An 18,762-nucleotide genomic window follows, 5' to 3' on the forward strand; every position below is an offset into this window, starting at 1 on the left:
AATATTAATAATAGTAAAGCACCAATATTGATCCCGATACCAATATAAAATACACAGGGGCTATACCCAGCCCATTCTATCATGGGAAGCCGTGCACTCCCGGCAGGAGGAAGGGAAGGGCTCAGGGCTCCGGCACCAGGGCGAGGAGTGCTGTGAGAGAGAACTCCTCGGCAAACTTCCTAATTTCTATGGAATGTGCCATTCATGGGATGAAATAACCCCATTGGCAACTTGGGTCAAGTGCCCGGGTCTTGCTCCTCCTCATCCCCACACCTGGGGAGCTTGAAAGCACTGAGACCTTGAAACCAGCACCCCAGAGCTGGTGATAAAGTAAATATTTTCACAAATCCAGACACTAGAGTCTTCTGAAAGTGTAGTTTTCTCAGGTGTTAGAAGAGAAATTAGCCCTGTGTCGCTCAAACCAGCTCCAGGACACGACAGGGTGAAGCACAACTGGGGGCTGGTCCCCGGGCTGGCTGCCAAGACCCAGCTCCGGAGCCGGGGGTGCAGCATCCCGGGGGTGAGTGCGGTGCTTTTGCAGCCCACAGCAACCAGAACTTTATCTTGCGAGCCCCAACACAGCAAAGAACGAGGCCAAGGGGCTCCCGAGAGCCGGTGTTAACTCTGCACAATGAAGTCGGATGTTTTTGTTAGAGTGTGGTAACAGCCCCCCAGGTCATAGCACGTTTACAAGCCACCGCTGGCTCCTGGGGAGCAGGTACATGAGGGGAAAAGAGCTCCTGTGTGTTCCAGGGACTCTGCACCAAGCGGGAAACCCTTGGGCTCAGGAGGCTCTGACATTTCCAACATCAGCTGTAACCATAAGCCTGCCCCATGTGAATCCCAGGCGCAAAATAACCCCCAGCAGCATGGGGCTATTGTGTGGTTATTTGCACTCCGTGACACAGGAGATCACTCTCTGCCTCCGCGATTTCAGCGTCAGGGTGCAGCCCTTGTCCCCCAGAGGCAGAAGTAGTTTATGGTCCTGCCAAGGCACCCGTGTGTCACTTGGGCATCGTCCCATCCTTGGGGCTAGGCATCACGAGTTGTGCGTCTCCCACAATTTTTGGGCAACAGGGATGGGAATAAACGGGAATTCAGCGCTCACATGTCTGTCCGCATGGGGACTACACAAGCACACAGGACAAAACCCAGATTTGCAAGACCAGGTGGGGAACGAGGACGTGATTTCGGATTGTCAACAGTCCCTAATGAGTGGAGCAGGAAAACAAAACAAAACAAGCAATGAAGTGAGTCAGGGATACCAGAATAAAACTCATGCAACAGTTCTTGATACTGCCCCTGGGACACGCAAGAAGCATCCTCCAACAGGAATGATTACTCTTTTGTTTTCCTGTTCTTACCCTCTTCCTGGAATCTACTGTCTTATTTTTGTATCTTCTTAAGTCTTTTCATTCTTCTAGTACCTGTTCTGCTAACACAAGATGAGTGGCACAGAGGTGACGGTTGCAAAACACTCGCTAGTTAACGCTCCAGCCAGCAAAGACCATGACCTCAGATTTTCTTCTTGTTTTATGCCCAGTTTCCTCCACAAAGTTTCTGGAGGGAGGGGAAAGGTCTGGTACAAAATATGTGAAAGTAGAAAGTAATGGAAAACACTCTGGAAAACAATTTATTGAGGCGGATGCTGCCTTCATCTTCGGTAGCGTTCAACTAGTTAGTACTGCAGGAAACAGAGATGACATTGAGAACAACCGAGGGACAAAGTTATCCACATCTCCCTGAAACAGCCCATCCTTCTCCCACGCTGCCATGGAAGTGCACAAAATTTTCAGCACATTGCCAAACTTGCAGAGTTTGGGGAAGTTCTGCCAAGAGGGACCCGCCCTTTATGGCCGTGTTGAGGTGTGATGGCACATCCAGTGGTTTTTCCCCCATTCTTTGCCCAGCAAAAGGTAGCTCAGCCCTGTCAGAGGTGACAGTTGGGTGGAAGGACAACATTTCCAAAGCCCGGTGGGTGCAACCAGGAACTATGTGCAGAAGTATGAGACGGGGAGGGGTTCAGGAGTTCCCACCTTGCAATTTCCAGGTGCGGGAAACGCTAACTCAAGCTGTTGCTTGCAGCAGGTGTGTCACTGCCTCTGATGAAAGAGGACCTCAGACATGTATAAAAGGTCTTCCCGGGTGCTCGGATCACTGCGACAGACCCATCCTCTGCAAACCCTTCTCGGAGACAAGGGTAAGTGACACTGCAATGGTTCTTGCAGGAAATAAGATGAGGGAGAAGCAATTCTGAATACGGCACTGCATGCCGTACCTGTTTTACTCCAGGGTGACGCTTTCTACTCGGGGCAGGGTGGGAGTATAAATTTGTGGCATTTCTGTGCCATCTTCAGTGGAGGTGTCATTGTTTGCACCAGCAAGGAGAGCACCCTTTGGGGGTGCCACCTGCAACAGTGGCACTCAGCAGAGAAGTCTCCATCCTCAGTGTCTGGTGAAAAGGTTTCGCAGCCCAAAGAGGGGAGGGAAATTCACAAAGAGAGGAAGAGGAGGAGGAGGTGGTCAGGCAGAGGCTGCAATGGAGCCCAGACCTGAACTGTGCTCCCTGCCTTAAAGCCATCCTTGCTGTTGGGGGCACAGTACAGATATGTGACTCCAGCCTGATGGGTTTAATTTGCCTGAAAGATGCCCCTGGGTCAGTAAGAACAAGCTGCTTCTTGGGCAAAACTAAAATTGGATGTTGGTTGGGCAATGCCATAAAACGGTGACATTCCTAGAACCACTTATTACCTGCTGAGCCCCGAGGAGCCGCCAAGCGCCCCTGGGCATGCTGGGCACTGCTGGCTTGCTCAGCCCCAGCCAGACAAGGCTCCTGGTGTAGACCTGCAGCCCAATTTGGGGGCCAAGAGCACGGCGTGGGGGTCGTGATTTTTTTTTTTTGTTTTTGATGCATCTCATGGCTTTGAGATTTCTCCACACAGTTTCTGCAGGTACCTCAAGAGCTCAGCCATGTCTGCAGGCACCCAGGCCACAACCACCCATCATGAGACTCGTCAGTTCCCTGGGAACTGCACGATGGAGATGGTCCTGAAGACCATTGTGGACGTCTACCACCGTTACAGCACCCGGGAGGGCGACTTCGACCTCCTCAACTTCAACGACTTCAATACGCTGCTGACTGAGCAGGCACCGACCTTCCTCCAAGCTTGTGTGAGTGCCACAGGGGCTGTGTTGTGCTCCCCAGAGGGATGCTCTCCTCGGGGGATCATGGCGGGGGGAAGAGGCTGAGGTTGCCTCCAGGGATGCTCCTGGGGAAGTGGGGTGCAGTCCCTACCAAGGGCTGTGGTCCGTGGGGTGGGTGGGTTTCTGTGATCAGATCCCACATGCTGCAGGACCATCCACACTCATCCCTCCTGCCGCTGCAGGGGTATGGAGCAGCCAAAGGGGTTTGGGACAAAAGCCTGTCCATCTGGGGTTTTAATTAGGGGTTAACTGCAAGGTAGGAGAGGGTGACAACGACCCTGCAGCTTCTAAGCTCTTCTCAGAGCACGAAAGAGTAAAGCTGGCTTGGTTTCTACCAGTGGGTGTGCAGCCCAGGGAGGGGCCACGTTAACACATGTCCTGTCCCCCAATTTCAGGGCAGGAACAATCGCGACTACCTGAAGAAGCTCTTCGAAGAGACAGACTTGAATAAGGACAAAGAGCTGACTTTCGAGGAGTTCGCCATCGTCTTGGCCAAGCTGACCAACGACGCCCACCAACTCATCCACAAGGAAGACCGCTGTACACCAGACAAGGACTGAGTCCCAACGCATGAAAAACTCAGAGGGGGGTTGCTTATAGGAATTGGGCTCTGGCTGCTTTCTGTCTGCTTGGATCACTCATGCTTGTGAGACAATAAAGCATTACTTGAAGTCCACTGAGTCCTTCCTCTCTCAGCACTCCCTTTTGCATCCATCTCACAGGTGGGGAGGGTGGGCACCAACAAGGTCCGGCTGGAGCTGTGGGGTAAAGCCTTCCCTAATTGAGGGAATCCAAAAACCCACCAAGGGAGAGGCTTATGATCAAGACGCGATGAGTGGGCAAGAGCTGTATCGCTCGGTGCCTGGCCCGAGCTGAGCTGGTGGGCGAGGAAGGTATTAATGGCCAGAAGTCTAGCCCAAGACACTGCCTGAGCTCTGCAAGGGCTTTAACCATCACCTGCAGCATACAGCAGTCATATTAACAGTTTTTCTCTTGGAGGGGAAGTTTTCTGCATAGTCTGGGAAGAGCAGAGCCAGCCTAGCTTGGGGGTGCACCTCCTGTTTTGCCCATCCTCATCCAGCTTTTTCCCCTCGGCTGTGCCAAGCGCGTCCTCTGGATGTGGAATCACCCGTGAGCAGGAAAGATGCATTAATACCCATGACAACTGCAGTTCACAACAGAACAGCCTTTACCACAAGAACGAGCCCGGGTGCTCTTAGGGAAAAAAAAAAAAAATTACACACAAGAGTCACTATTGTATATATAGCTTCTAGTCCGTGGGGAATTCTGAGATTTAAAATTTTCTCCCTAAATCCCAATGAAAACTCTGATTTCAGAATTTTCCCACACAGACGAGTCATCCGGAGCGCTCCCTCCCAACCCTGCTGAATCACTTGCTACCCAGCCAAGAAGAAACTCCCGCATGGTTTCCGTCTTGGAGTTTTCCACTGGCAAAAATACTCCCACCAAAACCCTGAAGGGCTCCAACAGGGCACAAGGATCTTGTCCCTGCCTAAGTCATCTGGTAGATGTCTTGCAGCACAAACAAACCATTTCTGGGCACTAAATATGCTGTGATCCAGCTCTTTTCCTCACCAAATGCTCGGGTAGCATCACCCCGCGGGGCTGAGCCGGCAGCTGCCCCAGCGTGAGCGACAGCGACGCTTTTCACGTTGCAGCACAGGCAGAGAAGTGCAATGGCCAGATTCAGCCCTACAACCTGCCAGAGCTCCGGGAGGGCTCGGAGAGGGGCCGGAACCACGCAGCAGTTGTGCTGTGCCCACGTGGGCAGCGGAGCTGGCTCTCAGCTCCCTTTGGGCAGGACCAAGGTGGTGCCCTGCTGAGCAGCTGAGTTTGCAGCTGTTGGATATGGCCGAGACATACACAAAAGCTTTTTTGGCTCGAGCTAAAGGACTGGGAAATCCTTTTCACTGCAGCTGCAGGGTGGGAAAACCTCTAGGCTGCCCCACCTCCTGTGGTGACTGCTCATGCTGGGCCGCAGCCAGAGCATCGCTGGTCTGGTGATGCTCAAAGGTGCTCAGGAAGCAGGGCTCAGAGCGCGGCCCCCAGCTTCCCCGAGCTAAAACCGCATCTAGCAACCAGAACATACGTCCTGTCCTGATGCCGGGCTAAAACCTGCTGTGAAACACGACAAACCACACAGTGACAAACCCTGCCGTGCCCTCTTCCCGCATCAGCCAGACGCTTGCCCATAAATGTATATTTTGAAAGAGTTTTGCAATGATTGTCGAGCACAGGGTGCCCTGGCAGGGCTCAGATCCCCAGGGCACAACCCACCGCAGCCACCTCAAACCAGATCTTTCACTGATGATGGCTATGGGGCTGCTTGCGTGCCACCCGATGCCTTCTTCCCACTCCTTCCCTGCTGCAGCTCCAGCAAGCAGGCGCTTGCTCAACCCTGGTGGCCCTGGGGCCAGGATTGCGGCTTGCTGCCGCCACTTCAGCGTGGCTTACAGGCATGGCTGGACAGGGAGGCTCCCCCTGCAAGAAGACCCGCAGAGACAGGCAAGAAGTTGTGCTAGCATGTGTTTCTGCAACCCTAAGTGTTACCCTGGTCATCTCAGTGGCTGCACTAGCATTTAAAAAACAAATCATGGAATGGTTCGGGTTGGAAGGGACCTTAAAGATCACCCCGTGCCACCCCCTGCCCTGGGCAGGGACACCTCCCACCAGCCCAGGTTGCTCCAAGCCCCGTCCAACCTGGCCTTGGACACCTCCAGGGATGGGGCAGCCACAGCTTCTCTGGGCAACCTGGGCCAGGGGCTCACCCCCCTCACAGCCAAGAATTCCTTCCTCACATCTCATCTCAGTCTCCCCTCTTCCAGTGTGAAACCCTTCCCCCTCATCCCATGGCTCCCCTCCCTGCTCCAGAGTCCCTCCCCAGCCTTCCTGGAGCCCCTTGAGGGACTGGAAGGGCTCCAAGGTCTCCGCGGAGCCTTCTCTTCTCCAGGCTGAACCCCCCCAGCTCTCTCAGCCTGTCCCCACAGCAGAGGGGCTCCAGCCCTCCCAGCATCTCCAGGGCCTCCTCGGGGCCTGGGGTCTCATCCCTGCTGCCTGGTGGGCACATCTGAGGGTCTAGCCACCATCCCTCTGTGGAAACCCCCTGCCCATCCCGCACCCTTGCACTTCCCCGCCTCCAGGATGATAAAGTGACCAAAAGTACGGTTTTGTGAAATTGCTACAAAACTGCAACTGAGCGGATGGTCCCCGACACCCTGTTGTGAAACGCCCCGGCCCTTCTCCAGCTATTTTGTGCATCAAAGCACTCCTGTTGTGAAACGCCGTGAGGGCTGGAGTCCGGGTGGGCATCGTGTGTGGACCGGGGCTGTGTCCTCGAGCATCCCCCCCGACGGTGCTGCCCCACATCAGCTCCTCTGGAGCTTGCCCCAGGCCCATCCACGGCCCCATTTTGACCTCCACTTTGTGTCTGAGATTAGCATCGTGTTTGGCAGGTTAAACAAACCCCCAAAGAAGCCAGCTGAATCAGCAGGCAGAGCATTTTAATGAAGCAGCACTGGAAAATCTTGTTTTACTCCTCATCTGAGCTGCTCTGAGCCTCTCCGACACAGAAACACACACACACAAAAAATGAAGCCGCAAAGTGAGGACACAGTCCTAAAGAGTAAACATACACCATTCAGCCACACCTGGTCTCCACAGCTTAGAGCATACCTTGGGTGGGGAAAAACCACCCTTGGCACAGGCTGTTGCTAACCTGAAGAGATGAAATGAGGCTCCTGGAGCCCCGCCAGTTTGGGAACCCACCCCGTATTATTTGGCTTTCATAGGGCTGCTTGCAGGGGATGGTCCCCCAGTGTTGGGACCCAGGGGCAACCCCGGGCATGCCGCGTGAAGCAGTGGGATGCTCCTGGGTGCACAGGACCACGCGGTGCTTGCGTGCACCAGGTCTGCAAGGATGGGGGTGCTACAGGGCCAAGCAGCGCTGGAGCGCTGGAGAAGTGCAGGCCACGATGCTGTGAGTCCCCTTTGCCTCGTGGTGTCTTTTCATGCCCCTACAGCGGGGAGTAAAACAGGTGGAACTGAAGAATCTGAGGGGAATGGGTTTCTGTCTATTGTTGACGGAGAATGGCAGCCCCAACAGCCAGGTGAAGGGGGTGAGGGGACACGGCCATGCCCTGGCCACCTCCCTGCCACCCAGCCAGAGTACGTGACACACAGACCTTGCGGGAAAAGCCACAGAGACCCCTTTTAAGGAACTACCCTAGAGCCTTAAGCAATGCACATGTCATGAAGATGGACTGGAATTGGATGAAACAAAGACATTTCACAACCGGTGGAGTGGCGCAGCAGGGCGGCCAGGCTATAAGAGATGTTACGCTCAGGACCAGACCTGCTCCAGCCCGAGTGGATCTCGCTACTTCGTCAAGATGAGCAAGGCAAGTCCAATGGTGACTTGGGCATCTAAGGTCTCCATGCTCTTTTCCAGGTGCCGGTTGGGCCATCAGAGGTGCAAGGATCCTTGAGGACCCTCTCCTTACCGTGCATGCTGCCGTCAGTGGCTGGCAGAAGATAACCATCTCTGCCCAGGCTCATCCAAGTGGAACCCACCAGGAGAGATGTCTCCTCCTGGAAGAGGTTCCCCACAGCATGGTCCCACCACCGAGGGGGCTCCTGGACATCAGATCTCATACTCTGTATCTCTATGGAGGTTTTTTTTCAGTGCAACCAGCTATTTTGGGAGCCTTGCTCCAACAGTGCCTGGCTTACAGAAGGCACATTTTTTGTGGGGGAAAAAAATCAGCTCTCAGCTATTACTTGTAGTTGCAGATCTCAGAGCAGAAACAAAGACTGCAACCCCTTTCTGTCTCCTTTGGCTTATAGATAAGAAAAAACTCGAAACAAACAGCTGAAATTTATCCTCAAAAAAAGGATGACTGAACAAAGCCAGGCTGTGTCCTCATCTGGTGTGATCGGGTGGCTGTACCGGAGCCTCGCTGGTTTACATCAGACTTTCCCCATCTATTGTGGCTCTTGACATTATTCAGTGCCGTCTTTTCTCTTCCAGACCCCCCAGGCCCAGGAGCAGCTCTCTGAGCTGGAGAAGGCCATGGATGTCATCATTGATGTCTTCCACCAGTACTCGAGACGGGAGGGGGACAGAGACACCCTGACCAAGAATGAGCTGAAGCTCCTCATCGAGAAGCAGCTTGTGAACTACCTGAGGGTGAGTGGAGTTTCTCAGGACCCACACGGGGAGGGAGCAGGGCTGGACTCCATTGCCTGAATACCCCCAGGGGCTGCCTTCACCCCCTTCCCACTCTGCTCTCCTGCCCCGACCCTCCCTGTCCAACCGCCACTTTCCAAACATGCTCCATAAAGCGAGATCTAGGTCTGGGTGAACCTGCAGCCAGGTATTTACCCTCATCACCTTCTCTGCAAACAATCAGGGTCACATTGCCCAAGAGCTCCTTTGCCATGTAGGACTGATGATGTCAGAAACATCAGGCAAAAAGACCCCTTCCCGCCCCCCCCCCCCCCACCCCGAACTCACTTTCCTAAAGCAGAAGATAAAGTTTTTAACCCAACACCCTAAAGGAGAGGTTTGTGGCTGACACGACACTGCTGGCTTCATGGGTCTCCATGTTCACGGTGTCCTTGCAGTGATGCTCTCCAACTGCTTCATCACCATGGGTGAACCATTGCTGCACCCAAAGCAATGGGTGATGATGGCATGGGGCTGGAGCCACACGCAGCACCACACTGCAGGGGACCTGGCAACCGTGAGGGTCCCAGAGAGGCTGTGGGGCAGCTGTGAGTGACAGGACTTTGCCCTCACCCTGTCCCTTCCTCCGCAGCACGTGAGAAACAAGGCCACCATTGACCAAATCATGAAGGACCTCGATACCAACAGAGACGCGCAGATCTGCTTCAGCGAGGTGATGTTGCTCATCACCCGCGTGACCATCGCCACCCACGAACACCTCCACGACGTTGAGGACCAGCAGCAGCAGCAGAAACAGCAGCACCAACACCACCACTGAGGCGGGCGGCTGTCCCCAGCCAAAGGCAGCCACGCAGTGCTCGCAGCTTTCTCCCTTCCCTCCTCCTCTGCCCACCTCCCTCCTCCTTTCCTTCCTTCAAGTTTGATGGTTTTTGCTGCCCAATAAAGATTTGCCCTGAGGCTATCAAAGCTCTTCTGTGTGTCTGCGTGGGTTTTCCTCCAGGCAAGTCCTGCACCTCGCTCTCTCCACCTTGGAGACAGGTTCTCAAGGGCGAAGTGGACACCTGGGGAGAGGGGGGTTCATCGCAGCGGGTGCTCAGTGCTCCTTACATTATAATGTCCTCCATAGGTCAGGGAAGACAGTATAATTCGACAGGTCTTTGCATTTCCAACTAGAAAAGAAAAAAAAGAAGCCTGTTTTGGCCTGAAAACACTCTGCAGGTCTCCTAGGACTGAGCTGTGGTGGTAGGCAAGAGCTGGAAGGAAGGATGGGGGTGGATGAGCACTCTTCCGTGGAGGAGCACCCTTTTTCGGGCACTTCTGCTCTGCAGGGCCCTGGCATGTGGCTGGAAGGGTGCTGGGGGGTGGATGCACGTAATTTTAGTGCTACAGCCAGCAGCGAGGTCTGACTGCCGGGTTTTGTGTGGACAAGAAGCAAGAACTCCTCCAGCTCCTCACTTGGAGCATCCCGAGTTTGCACCGAGGAGGTGTCCCTCATTAGCGGGCTTTCATAACGAGCTTTCCAGAGTGGGTGGCTGGAAATGCCTACAATGCTGCTGAGCATCGTGCACGCTCAGAGCCTGGCTACGGATTTGCAAACATCTCTTAGAGGTGGGGGCAGGGGGGAAAAAAGGAACAGTTGTGATTTCCTAAGGGTGAGTCAAAGCCCTGAAATCGCCCTGCTCTGCTGGAGGAACCCGCCACGAGCTTCCCCAAACCAGCAGCACTGAAGCAAGCCCCCGGGTAACACAAGACTGCCGCAAGTTTGCTTCACCGCTGCTGGCCAGGTTGCTTCAGTTTCCTTCGGTGTCAGTTTTGACATCCCAAGTGTCAGACACCTTCTTACAAGGTAAGAAATCTGCTGCAGGGACTGGCACCCACTCAGCTCTGCCTGAGCCAGCGCAGGGTGGCAGGTCCCCTCTGGAGCCAGATCTTGGACCCAAGACTCAATCCCGCACCCCAAAATGAGTCGTGCACCCCCAAGACCCCAAGACTCAATCCCACACCCCAGAATGAGTTGTGCATCCCGTCCTGCAGCACTTCAGGGTCTCTGGAGCAGGTATGAGGCCCAGGGGACAGAGTGGGGCTCGTCCTTTGCCACCACCCTGCCAGGACAGAAGCACACCACCTCCAAAACCCAAGCTCCTTCCCAGGGCTGTCCCATAAGAATCACAGAATTGTTTTGGTTGGAAGAGACCTTTAAGATCGAGTCCAATCATTAACACTGCACCATCAAGTTACCACTAACCCACATCCCTCAGCACCATGTCTGCTCGGCTTTTAAAAACCTCCAGGGATGGAGACTCCACCACTGCCCTGAGCAGCCTGGTCCAACACTTGGCAACCCTTTTGGTGAAGAAATTTTTCTCAGTGTCCATCTTAAACCTCCCCTCACACAACTTGAGGCCGTTTCCTCTTGTCCTATCACCGTTACTTGGGAAAAGAGACCGATAAGGGGATGCCCAGCTTTTGGGACAAGGTTGGTTTGGGTCCCATGTGCAGCAGATGAGCTTCTCAGGAACTCAGCACCCTGCCTGTGGGTGCTGAGCCCTTCTGTTCTCTGCAGCAGAGAGGTCTCCCTGCACAGGGGCCAAACGCACAAATCTGGGTGCTGGGGAGCACTCACAAACCACCCTGATACCTTCCCCCAGGGTCCAGGCAGGAACCAGCCTCTTCAGCGGTGCAGATGCAACAGGATATTTGCCAACCCAGCAGGACTTAGAATCATAGAATCGTTAGGGTTGTAAGGGACCTTAAAGATCATCCAGTTCCAACCCCCCTGCCATGGGCAGGGACACCTCCCACTAGATCAGGTTACTCAGAGCCCCATCCAGCCTGGCCTTAAAAACTTCCAGGGATGGAGCTTCCACCACCTCTCTGGGCAACCTGTTCCAGTCTCTCACCACCCTCATGGTGAAGAGCTTCTTCGTAACGTCCAGTCTGAATCGTCCCATCTCTAGTTTTAATCCATTCCCTCTAGTCCTACCATTACCCGACATCCTAAGAAATCCCTCCCCAGCTTTCTTGTAGGCCCCCTTTAGATATGGTAGGCCACTAAAGGTCTCCTCAGAGCCTTCTTTTCTCCAGACTGAACAACCCCAACTCTCTCAGTCTGTCCTCATAGGAGAGCTGCTCCAGCCCTCTGATCATCCTCGTGGCCTTTCTCTGGACACGTTCCAGCACCCCTGAAAGCCAGGGTGCAGGACAGGACTCCTATTGTGTCACCCACTGGGGCTGTTGGACCATCACACTGGAGGCGATGAGGAACAAGCCACCACACACCCTGAGCGCAGCAGGACTGGGACACCAAAGCCACGACATGAGCAAGCTGAGGCAATCGCCAGGTCCTCCCGTAATAGCAGAGCGGTCCCCAAAATCCATACGCATCCTTTCACCCCAACAGAACCCGCAGCTCCCAAACAGACGATCCATCAAAGCGACGCAAGGGAGAAAGTGTTGGATCCACCCCATGCTGCAGAGGCATGCAGATGGGCAAGGTGCTCCTCTACCCTTGGCCACGCTGCCTGGGGATGGGGACGGCACCGGGGTTCCTCCAGCCTTGCTGCCCCAAGAGCAGCTCTCCAGCAGCACCAAGCAGGTGGTGTGCAGCCCCCCCCCGGTTATGAAGCCGGATTCGACCTTTGCAAGCGGAGGACCAGGCAGTCTGCGGCAGGTTCCTGCTGCCACCTGGTGGCATGTGCCACCGAGGCTGCTGGGGTGGCCACCAGCCCTGGAGCCGCCCGGGGAAGCCGGCAGTCCTGCCCTGCTCCCCAGGGCTGCACCCTGGCCCATTGATTGCGGGCAGAGCCCTGTCCTGTGACCCCCCATCTCCATCACAACCCCTGTTTCTACACCGCAGAGCTGTTTTCAATAAGTAGGATTACTCCAATTTATGTGTCAGGAACAAAAACGGAATTTTTGGGCTAAGCTGGCATCACAAGGACATGCACTGACTTGCAAACACCCAAAACTCCTCTCTCACACCCCTCTGCTCAAGCTACCAGGCAGTTTTCCTGGTAAGGGCTCCTTTCTTGCTCAACGTTGCCACACCAGCTCCTCTTACCTGGGTCCTGCGAGGAGCAGAAGAAGGGAGAAGCACCACGGTTCCTCCAGGGTATGGCTCAAAGCAGCAGGCAAAGGGTGGATGCAGATAAATGCTAAATCCTCCTCCTTTCCCTCTTTGGGGGGGGTGGGTTTGTACCCTGCATCCCAATCCCTGAGCTTTGCCCTGGTGAGGTACAATGTCATCAGCCCATATTCACACCCTTCTGAGGGTCTCAGCCTACACCCCAGCTAAGGGCTATGTCTCCCCCGACTGCCACCCTGTCCTGTTGCATCAAAACAGCCTTGGGGTGGCCCTGCCAGCTCCTCGCACTGCTGATCCCCTCCCAAAGCCCCCAGGCTGGAGAAAAAAGACTGAAACCCCCCCCCCAGGGCCGGGTTTTATAAATGATTGTAACGAGGGGATGCGATCCAGCTGGGGCTGAGCTGTGCCTCCCAGCTGGGAGCCAGCCCAGCCCCAGTATTCCCATCCCGCCTGGTCCCCCTGCCCACCACGGACCCTCTGCACCCACTGCTGACTCCCTCCCCCTGCTGCAGACCCCCTTCGCTCCCCCCCAGACCCCTCAGTGTGGGGTCAGCATCCCGGTGGCTGACACAAAAGGGTTGCGCAATGCCCAGCCCTGCTGCAGCTGGGGACTGGGATGCACCGTGCGCGTCCCTTTTGTTATCAGTCTAGACACGCTGATAAGGATGAGCCATGGTGGGGTAAAACTGGTCGGTCCTGGGCCGCCAGTGAGGCCAGTGGCCAGGAGTCGACGTGCTGTCGTGGGCAAACCTGTGCCCAGAGCCCAGGAAAACCATCCCTGATGCTGCTGCGGATGGGGACGTGCCGCCGCGGGATGGCACCGTGGTGGCAGCAGGCTGGGAGGGAGTAACCGGCGGAAGGGACCGTCTCAGAGTGATTCAGAGCAATTTTCCTCCTAATTCCACTCATTCCCCGGGTGGATGTGTACTAATCGGGGCGGCAGCAGTAGAGGGAGGAGTGTGGCAGTTTTAGGTGCCATTGCCGTGCGTTGACCTCCCATCCTCCTTCGCAAGCGCTTCTTGCCCGGTCCTGTGGCTTCCACACCGCTGTGCCTGGCCACCCCCCAGCATCCCCAGTCCTGGAGTCCATCCCGCACCTGGGTATGCACCATCTCCATGGCAGAGCCACGGTCTCCCGAGACCCTTCAAACAGAGATAGGGAAGCCTTAAATCCTGAGCACCTGGCCATCGGGATGACTCCAGCCCATGGGAAAACACTGTGTGTCCATCAAGGGCATGGCCGGGAGCAGCAGGAGCTCCAGCTCATGGGAGAGACGTTGTGGGGATGTTGCTCTCTCTGTGGGGTTCATGCTAAGCAACATGGCAAGGCTACCCCAAAAGATTAAGGGGCAAATTGGGCTGCTGTCTATGCCCAGCTGCCTGGCCATCCCACATACAGCCCTGGAGCGAATCCCCCAGGGCTGTGGCTCTCCGGAAAACTCCAGCTCCCAGGGACCGTAAGCTGCAAGAGCAGCCACTGGGCTGATCCCGCTTCCACCGAAAGCATCCATGTGCCGGGCAGCCCTTGCTGCGGAGGGCCTGCAGCGACTTGCTTGCCTCTCGCCTCACTGTGCCAAGGTAAAATTTAGCTCCAGACCATGGTCTGCATCTCATTTCCAACCCACTTAATTGCAGAGACGTCTTGTGCTGCGCTGGCGGTGTCAGCAGCGGTACGTGGGCGGCACAGGTTGGCTCCAGCAACCCCTCCTCTCCCAAAAACGCTGCTACGAACCCGGCCCTGCCAACACCGCCTGGGAAGATTGATGCAGAGCATGATCTCATCTGGCTTCGTACCGTATCTGGCAATCTTGGGACGGTGCCTGAGCCCTTAATGAAAGCTGGCACACCCTTCATAGCAGGGATGGCTTGTTACACCCCCTTTCCAGGTGAGCAAACCTGGGGTCATTGACTTCTGCGAGACCACACAGAGAATCGGCTGAGAGCCAGGCGTCCTGCCCTGGCCGCCTCACTGCAGCATCCCCACAGCTGCTGTCCTGTGCCTTGTTCTTTCCCTGGGAGCCCTTGGGAGCCCCTGGGAGCACGGCTCGATTTGCTCCGTTGGGACTGAAATACAGCCTGGCACTGAGGCCACGCTGCTGGGACACGCTGCTGTCCTTGTCCCATGGGGATTTTATGGTTCTCTGGTTCCATGAGATGTGTAGTAAGTGACTTTCCCACGAGAGGGAGCTCATGACCCCGTTGGCCATGGCCAACCGCGGCTGTCGTCACCGGGCGTCCCGGCACCGCCGTCGTTCTTGGGAGCAGGAGCTCAGCGCTCCTTCTCGCTCGCAAAGGAAACCACAGCTCCGCTGCCGTTGTCCCAGCTGGGCAAACGTGAATGTGCCCAGTGGCAGCCCATACGAGACATGTGGGATGGCCTCAAAAATAATATTAAAACCACCTTTTCCACTGCAAAGTTATTTTGTCTGTGACATTTTCTAAGCTTCGGCATTGCAAAGCCCCACGAACTCACAAGTCACCTTGGTCGTAAAGGGAAAAAAACACAACCTTTTGGGAGAAGCTAAACGCAAACTTCCATACATGAAGAGAAAAAAACATTTTGGGAGAAGATAAATGCAAACTTCCATATATGAAGAGAACTTCTGGCTAGCTTTTTTGTTGACCCAAGGAGGCGTCTCCAGTGCAAACCCCTGCATTCCCTGCTGGGATCGCAGAGCAGCACCCGCGGAGAGCGGAGCTGCGCGCTGACCTACATACGTCTTCCCCAGGTGCGCTGGTAAACATCCTCGCCAGGGGAAGGCTAATGAGGGAGGCTCCCTGGGAAGCACAGCAATGCAGAGAGGCAGCCAGAGAACAGGACTGACCGGAAGAAATCCTCACCCTCCACCCACTCCCTGGCAGCCTGGCAAGGAGCTTTCCCGGAGCTGCTCCCACCAGTCCCATATGCAGCCGTCGGCTGGTTGATGCAGGTGAGTAAGGTGAGTCTCCGCCGTTTCTTTTTGCACTTGAAAGGAGCTTTTATGTTTTCAGGGTCATTTTGCAACCGGTCTTTGCCAGTGGGGCTCGGGGCAGCAAAGGGACTAAAGACACAAGCAGAGGATCAGCTGCCCGGGCTCCCTCCGCCCAGCCCCGAGCACGGTGGGTGTGTAGACGCGGCACTTTCCTTAACTGCAAGAGCTGATTCATTCAACCCCACAAGTGCCTGAGATGGCTGCAGGGAGCTCCATCCTTTTAATTGAAGCCGGGAGTGGGAAAGCGGAGAAATGAAGTGAGTTAAGGTGAAAGTTCTGAGAAGTAGCCAGGGCGGTGGGCAGCATCTAGCAAAGGGAGGTTTCTTTTTACCTCCAGCAAAAAAAATAATTTAGAAAGGCTGCAACTGAACTGAATATCTTTTGAATTATTGGAAGGGAACGTGGGGGTTCTGCCTCTGCCACCTTCCTGTGTCCTCAAGTTTTGCTCCTTTCCAGGACCGGAGACATGTCTAAGCTCATTAAAGCCATCACTGACATGATGGAGAGTTACCAGGGCAATGCCAGGAAGGGGAAGAAATCTGAGCCGTTCAGTAGAAGTGAGTTCAAGAAGCTGATCCAGCAGGAGTTCGCTCCCGTCAAGGTAACTGTATGGGGTTGAGGGTGCAAAGATGGATGGGAAAGGTGATATTTAGGGGTGGTCAGGGGTAGTGAAGGGTCCTGCAACACCCACCCCACATCCAGGGTTGGAATTGTCTCTCTCCAATCTTTGTTTTTCCTGGGGTGGAGCAGGGCAGGCAATTTCCTTGGGTTTGTATTGCAAGGGAGCAAAGCTCTTGTGCATCCCTCCTGGTCCCGCTGTCCCCATTTTCCTGCTGGGAAGGGGAGGGGGAGGGTGAGAAAGGGGTGCCTGGTCCCGCTTTGCCTCCATTAGCCCCCTGGGCAAATCCAGGTGTAACAACACACTATAAACCCTTAGCATCAGGCTCTGTGCAGCCTCTGCTACCTGCAGCAACCAGCCTTCTTGTTGCATCACCCCTGCAACAATAAAGGGACCCAGCCCTCGCTTCACCACCTTTGGGAAGGTCTGATGGGCTCCTGTTCTCTCAGAGGTCACCCACCAGCAAGTACAGATACATCTCCAACCCGCTGGATTCGGACACCGAGCCCATGAACAAGAAGGAGAGGGGCTCCACCAAGCCCTGCGTGTACTGAAGAACGGCTGCTCCTGGGGCATGGGGAGGAGGAGGTAAGGGAGAGCTCAGGTGAAGCTCCCGGGCAGCATTGGCATTGCTTCATTAAGTGGGGACAGATCCTTCCTTGGGACTGGTGTCACCCCGACGTGGTGCGTGGCTCCCTGGGTCTGCTCTATCAGAGAATCACAGGATGGTTTGGGGTGGAAGGGACCTTAAGGACCACCCAGTTCCCCCCCTGCCCTGGGCAGGGACACCTCCCACCAGCCCAGGTTGCTCCAAGCCCCATCCAACCTGGCCTTGAACCCCTCCAGGGATGGGGCAGCCACACTTCCAGGGATGGGGTTGTCCCAGCAACATTGGGACATTGGGACATCTCCCGGTCCATTGGGGAGGATGGGATGGAGCCAGGAGCTGTGCTCCAGCTCCATGGGGACCCAGAGAGTGTTTAATCAACTCTAGTAACTCCAATAAAATTGCACGAGCTTATCAGGCACAAGCATAGCGTGAAGCGGAGGTGGGCGGTAGGGAAATGGGGGCCGGCAGGATGGATGCCAGGCTCAGCAGGGCTTTGGGGTGGTCACGGGTGAATTATCCCCACAGGGTTTTCTTCCCTCTCCTGTAGGATCCCTGAATTGCCCCGTGGGCGAAGGATGGAGACGCGGGCGCCGTGTGGGCATGGTATGATCACCTTTGGGACTTTCCCTGCCCCTCCGGTGCCTGCCCTTGCACCGGTGGCAATGGGGGAGAGGTGAAGACCGTGCCCCGTTCCACGTATTACCTCCGTGAGGCAAAAATAACGCCGTGTCTCTTGTTTCAACCTGCTGCCCCACGGGTGTCTCTTTGGGGTGCTTTGCAAATGCAGTTTAAGGCTGGGTGTGTGTGTGTGGATGGGTCAGATTTGCTGTTTCCTTCTCCTAAACACAGCAGCGGAGCAACGGCTGACGTATCAACCCCTTCCTCCACGAGCTACTTTTGTTTTTAATGGGTAGAAAGTGAAAAATCACTAGTCGGTAGGGCTGGAGTGAGCCATACAATTAGTTGACTCAGGCTGTAGAGTAATAACGAATAAAGAGTGGCAATTCTTCAGGGAAAATTAGAGGCCTGTGGTTGGGAGTTCATCTCCAGCTCATTCGAAGTGAGCGGCAAAATTCCCACGGGTTTTGGGGGGGGGACCCGAAATGCACCTCAATATCTATGAGGGTGTTTCAGTCTAATAAATGTAGCTGGGGCAGCATACTGGCTTTCTTTTCCATTAAAAAAAAGGGAAGCCTAGCCCTCTTTTTTTTTAAAATTTTTTTTATTTTAGGGAAGCCTTTACCCATGTCTTTGTGTAATTAACCTGCCCAGGGCTGTGCAAAGAAATACTGCTGACAGTGAGTGGCTGGAGAACGATGAAACGAGACTGCTTTCCTTGGCTGCGTGTGGTTAAAACACCGCTCCTGGTATATAATCCAATAAAACGAGGCTGTTCTAATAGCAAGGAGGGGATGGTAGAAACCCTGAGTTTCACTGGAAAAAAATATTGCAGGTAGTTATCAGGTCTGTAATAATTATATCCCTATCTGCAAGGTTTTGGAAAGTCATAGGAAGGTTTCTGACAAAGATTCGCTTTATGATCCCTTTACTGGGCAGATGGATGTTTTCTGCAGTAGTTTATTCCTCTCAAGCTAATGAGATCTGGTCCTTCAGCTGTTCGCTGCCTGAATGGGTTAATACATCAGCCGTCTTGACTGTGACGTTTCAGCATTGTAAATAGCCAAAAGGAATTTTTTTTTGGGGGGGGGGCTTATTTTTCTCCTTCTTACATACACGGTTGTAATACCATAAAAAAGCAATAAAAACTGTACAATGTGATGCCTGCCTGGTTTTCCTGAGCCACCCGGTGATCGCCTGTAGCCTCCATGGGCAGGAGGTTGCTCAAAGCTGTGTAAAAAAAAGCCGTCGTGTGGGAGAAGCCCCAATGTGGCGGGGCAGGAATGCGAAGCCCTAGAGGTCTGGGGGCACTGCGGGCACCCGGGGCACCCAGGACCATCTCCCCACCCCGGGTGTAGGGCCCAGGCAGGACACGCGGTGGGGTGGGGAGATGTTTTTGTGCTTTCCCCATCACCTGGGACCCAGCGGTCCCAGCTGGTGGAGGAGAGCG

The 18,762-nt window shown here is 54.8% G+C and overlaps 2 protein-coding genes across 2 annotated transcripts; both read left to right on the forward strand.

The window, feature by feature from the left end:
- Positions 1-2,970: 2,970 nt before the first annotated feature.
- LOC128901142 (protein S100-A7-like) lies at positions 2,971-3,764 on the forward strand. The gene is made up of 2 exons (XM_054182949.1): positions 2,971-3,171; positions 3,600-3,764. The coding sequence occupies exons 1-2, from the start codon at positions 2,971-2,973 to the stop codon at positions 3,762-3,764; spliced, it is 366 nt and encodes a 121-aa protein (XP_054038924.1).
- Positions 3,765-7,356: 3,592 nt separating this feature from the next.
- LOC128901166 (protein MRP-126-like) lies at positions 7,357-9,376 on the forward strand. The gene is given in 4 exon segments (XM_054183005.1): positions 7,357-7,503; positions 7,506-7,622; positions 8,252-8,410; positions 9,042-9,376. Coding segments are annotated over 4 exon segments (609 nt in total). The 3' UTR covers positions 9,228-9,376.
- The last annotated feature ends 9,386 nt before the right edge of the window (positions 9,377-18,762 follow it).

The sequence above is a fragment of the Rissa tridactyla genome, chromosome 23 (assembly GCF_028500815.1).
Source record: "Rissa tridactyla isolate bRisTri1 chromosome 23, bRisTri1.patW.cur.20221130, whole genome shotgun sequence".
Classification (NCBI taxonomy): Eukaryota; Metazoa; Chordata; class Aves; order Charadriiformes; family Laridae; genus Rissa; species Rissa tridactyla.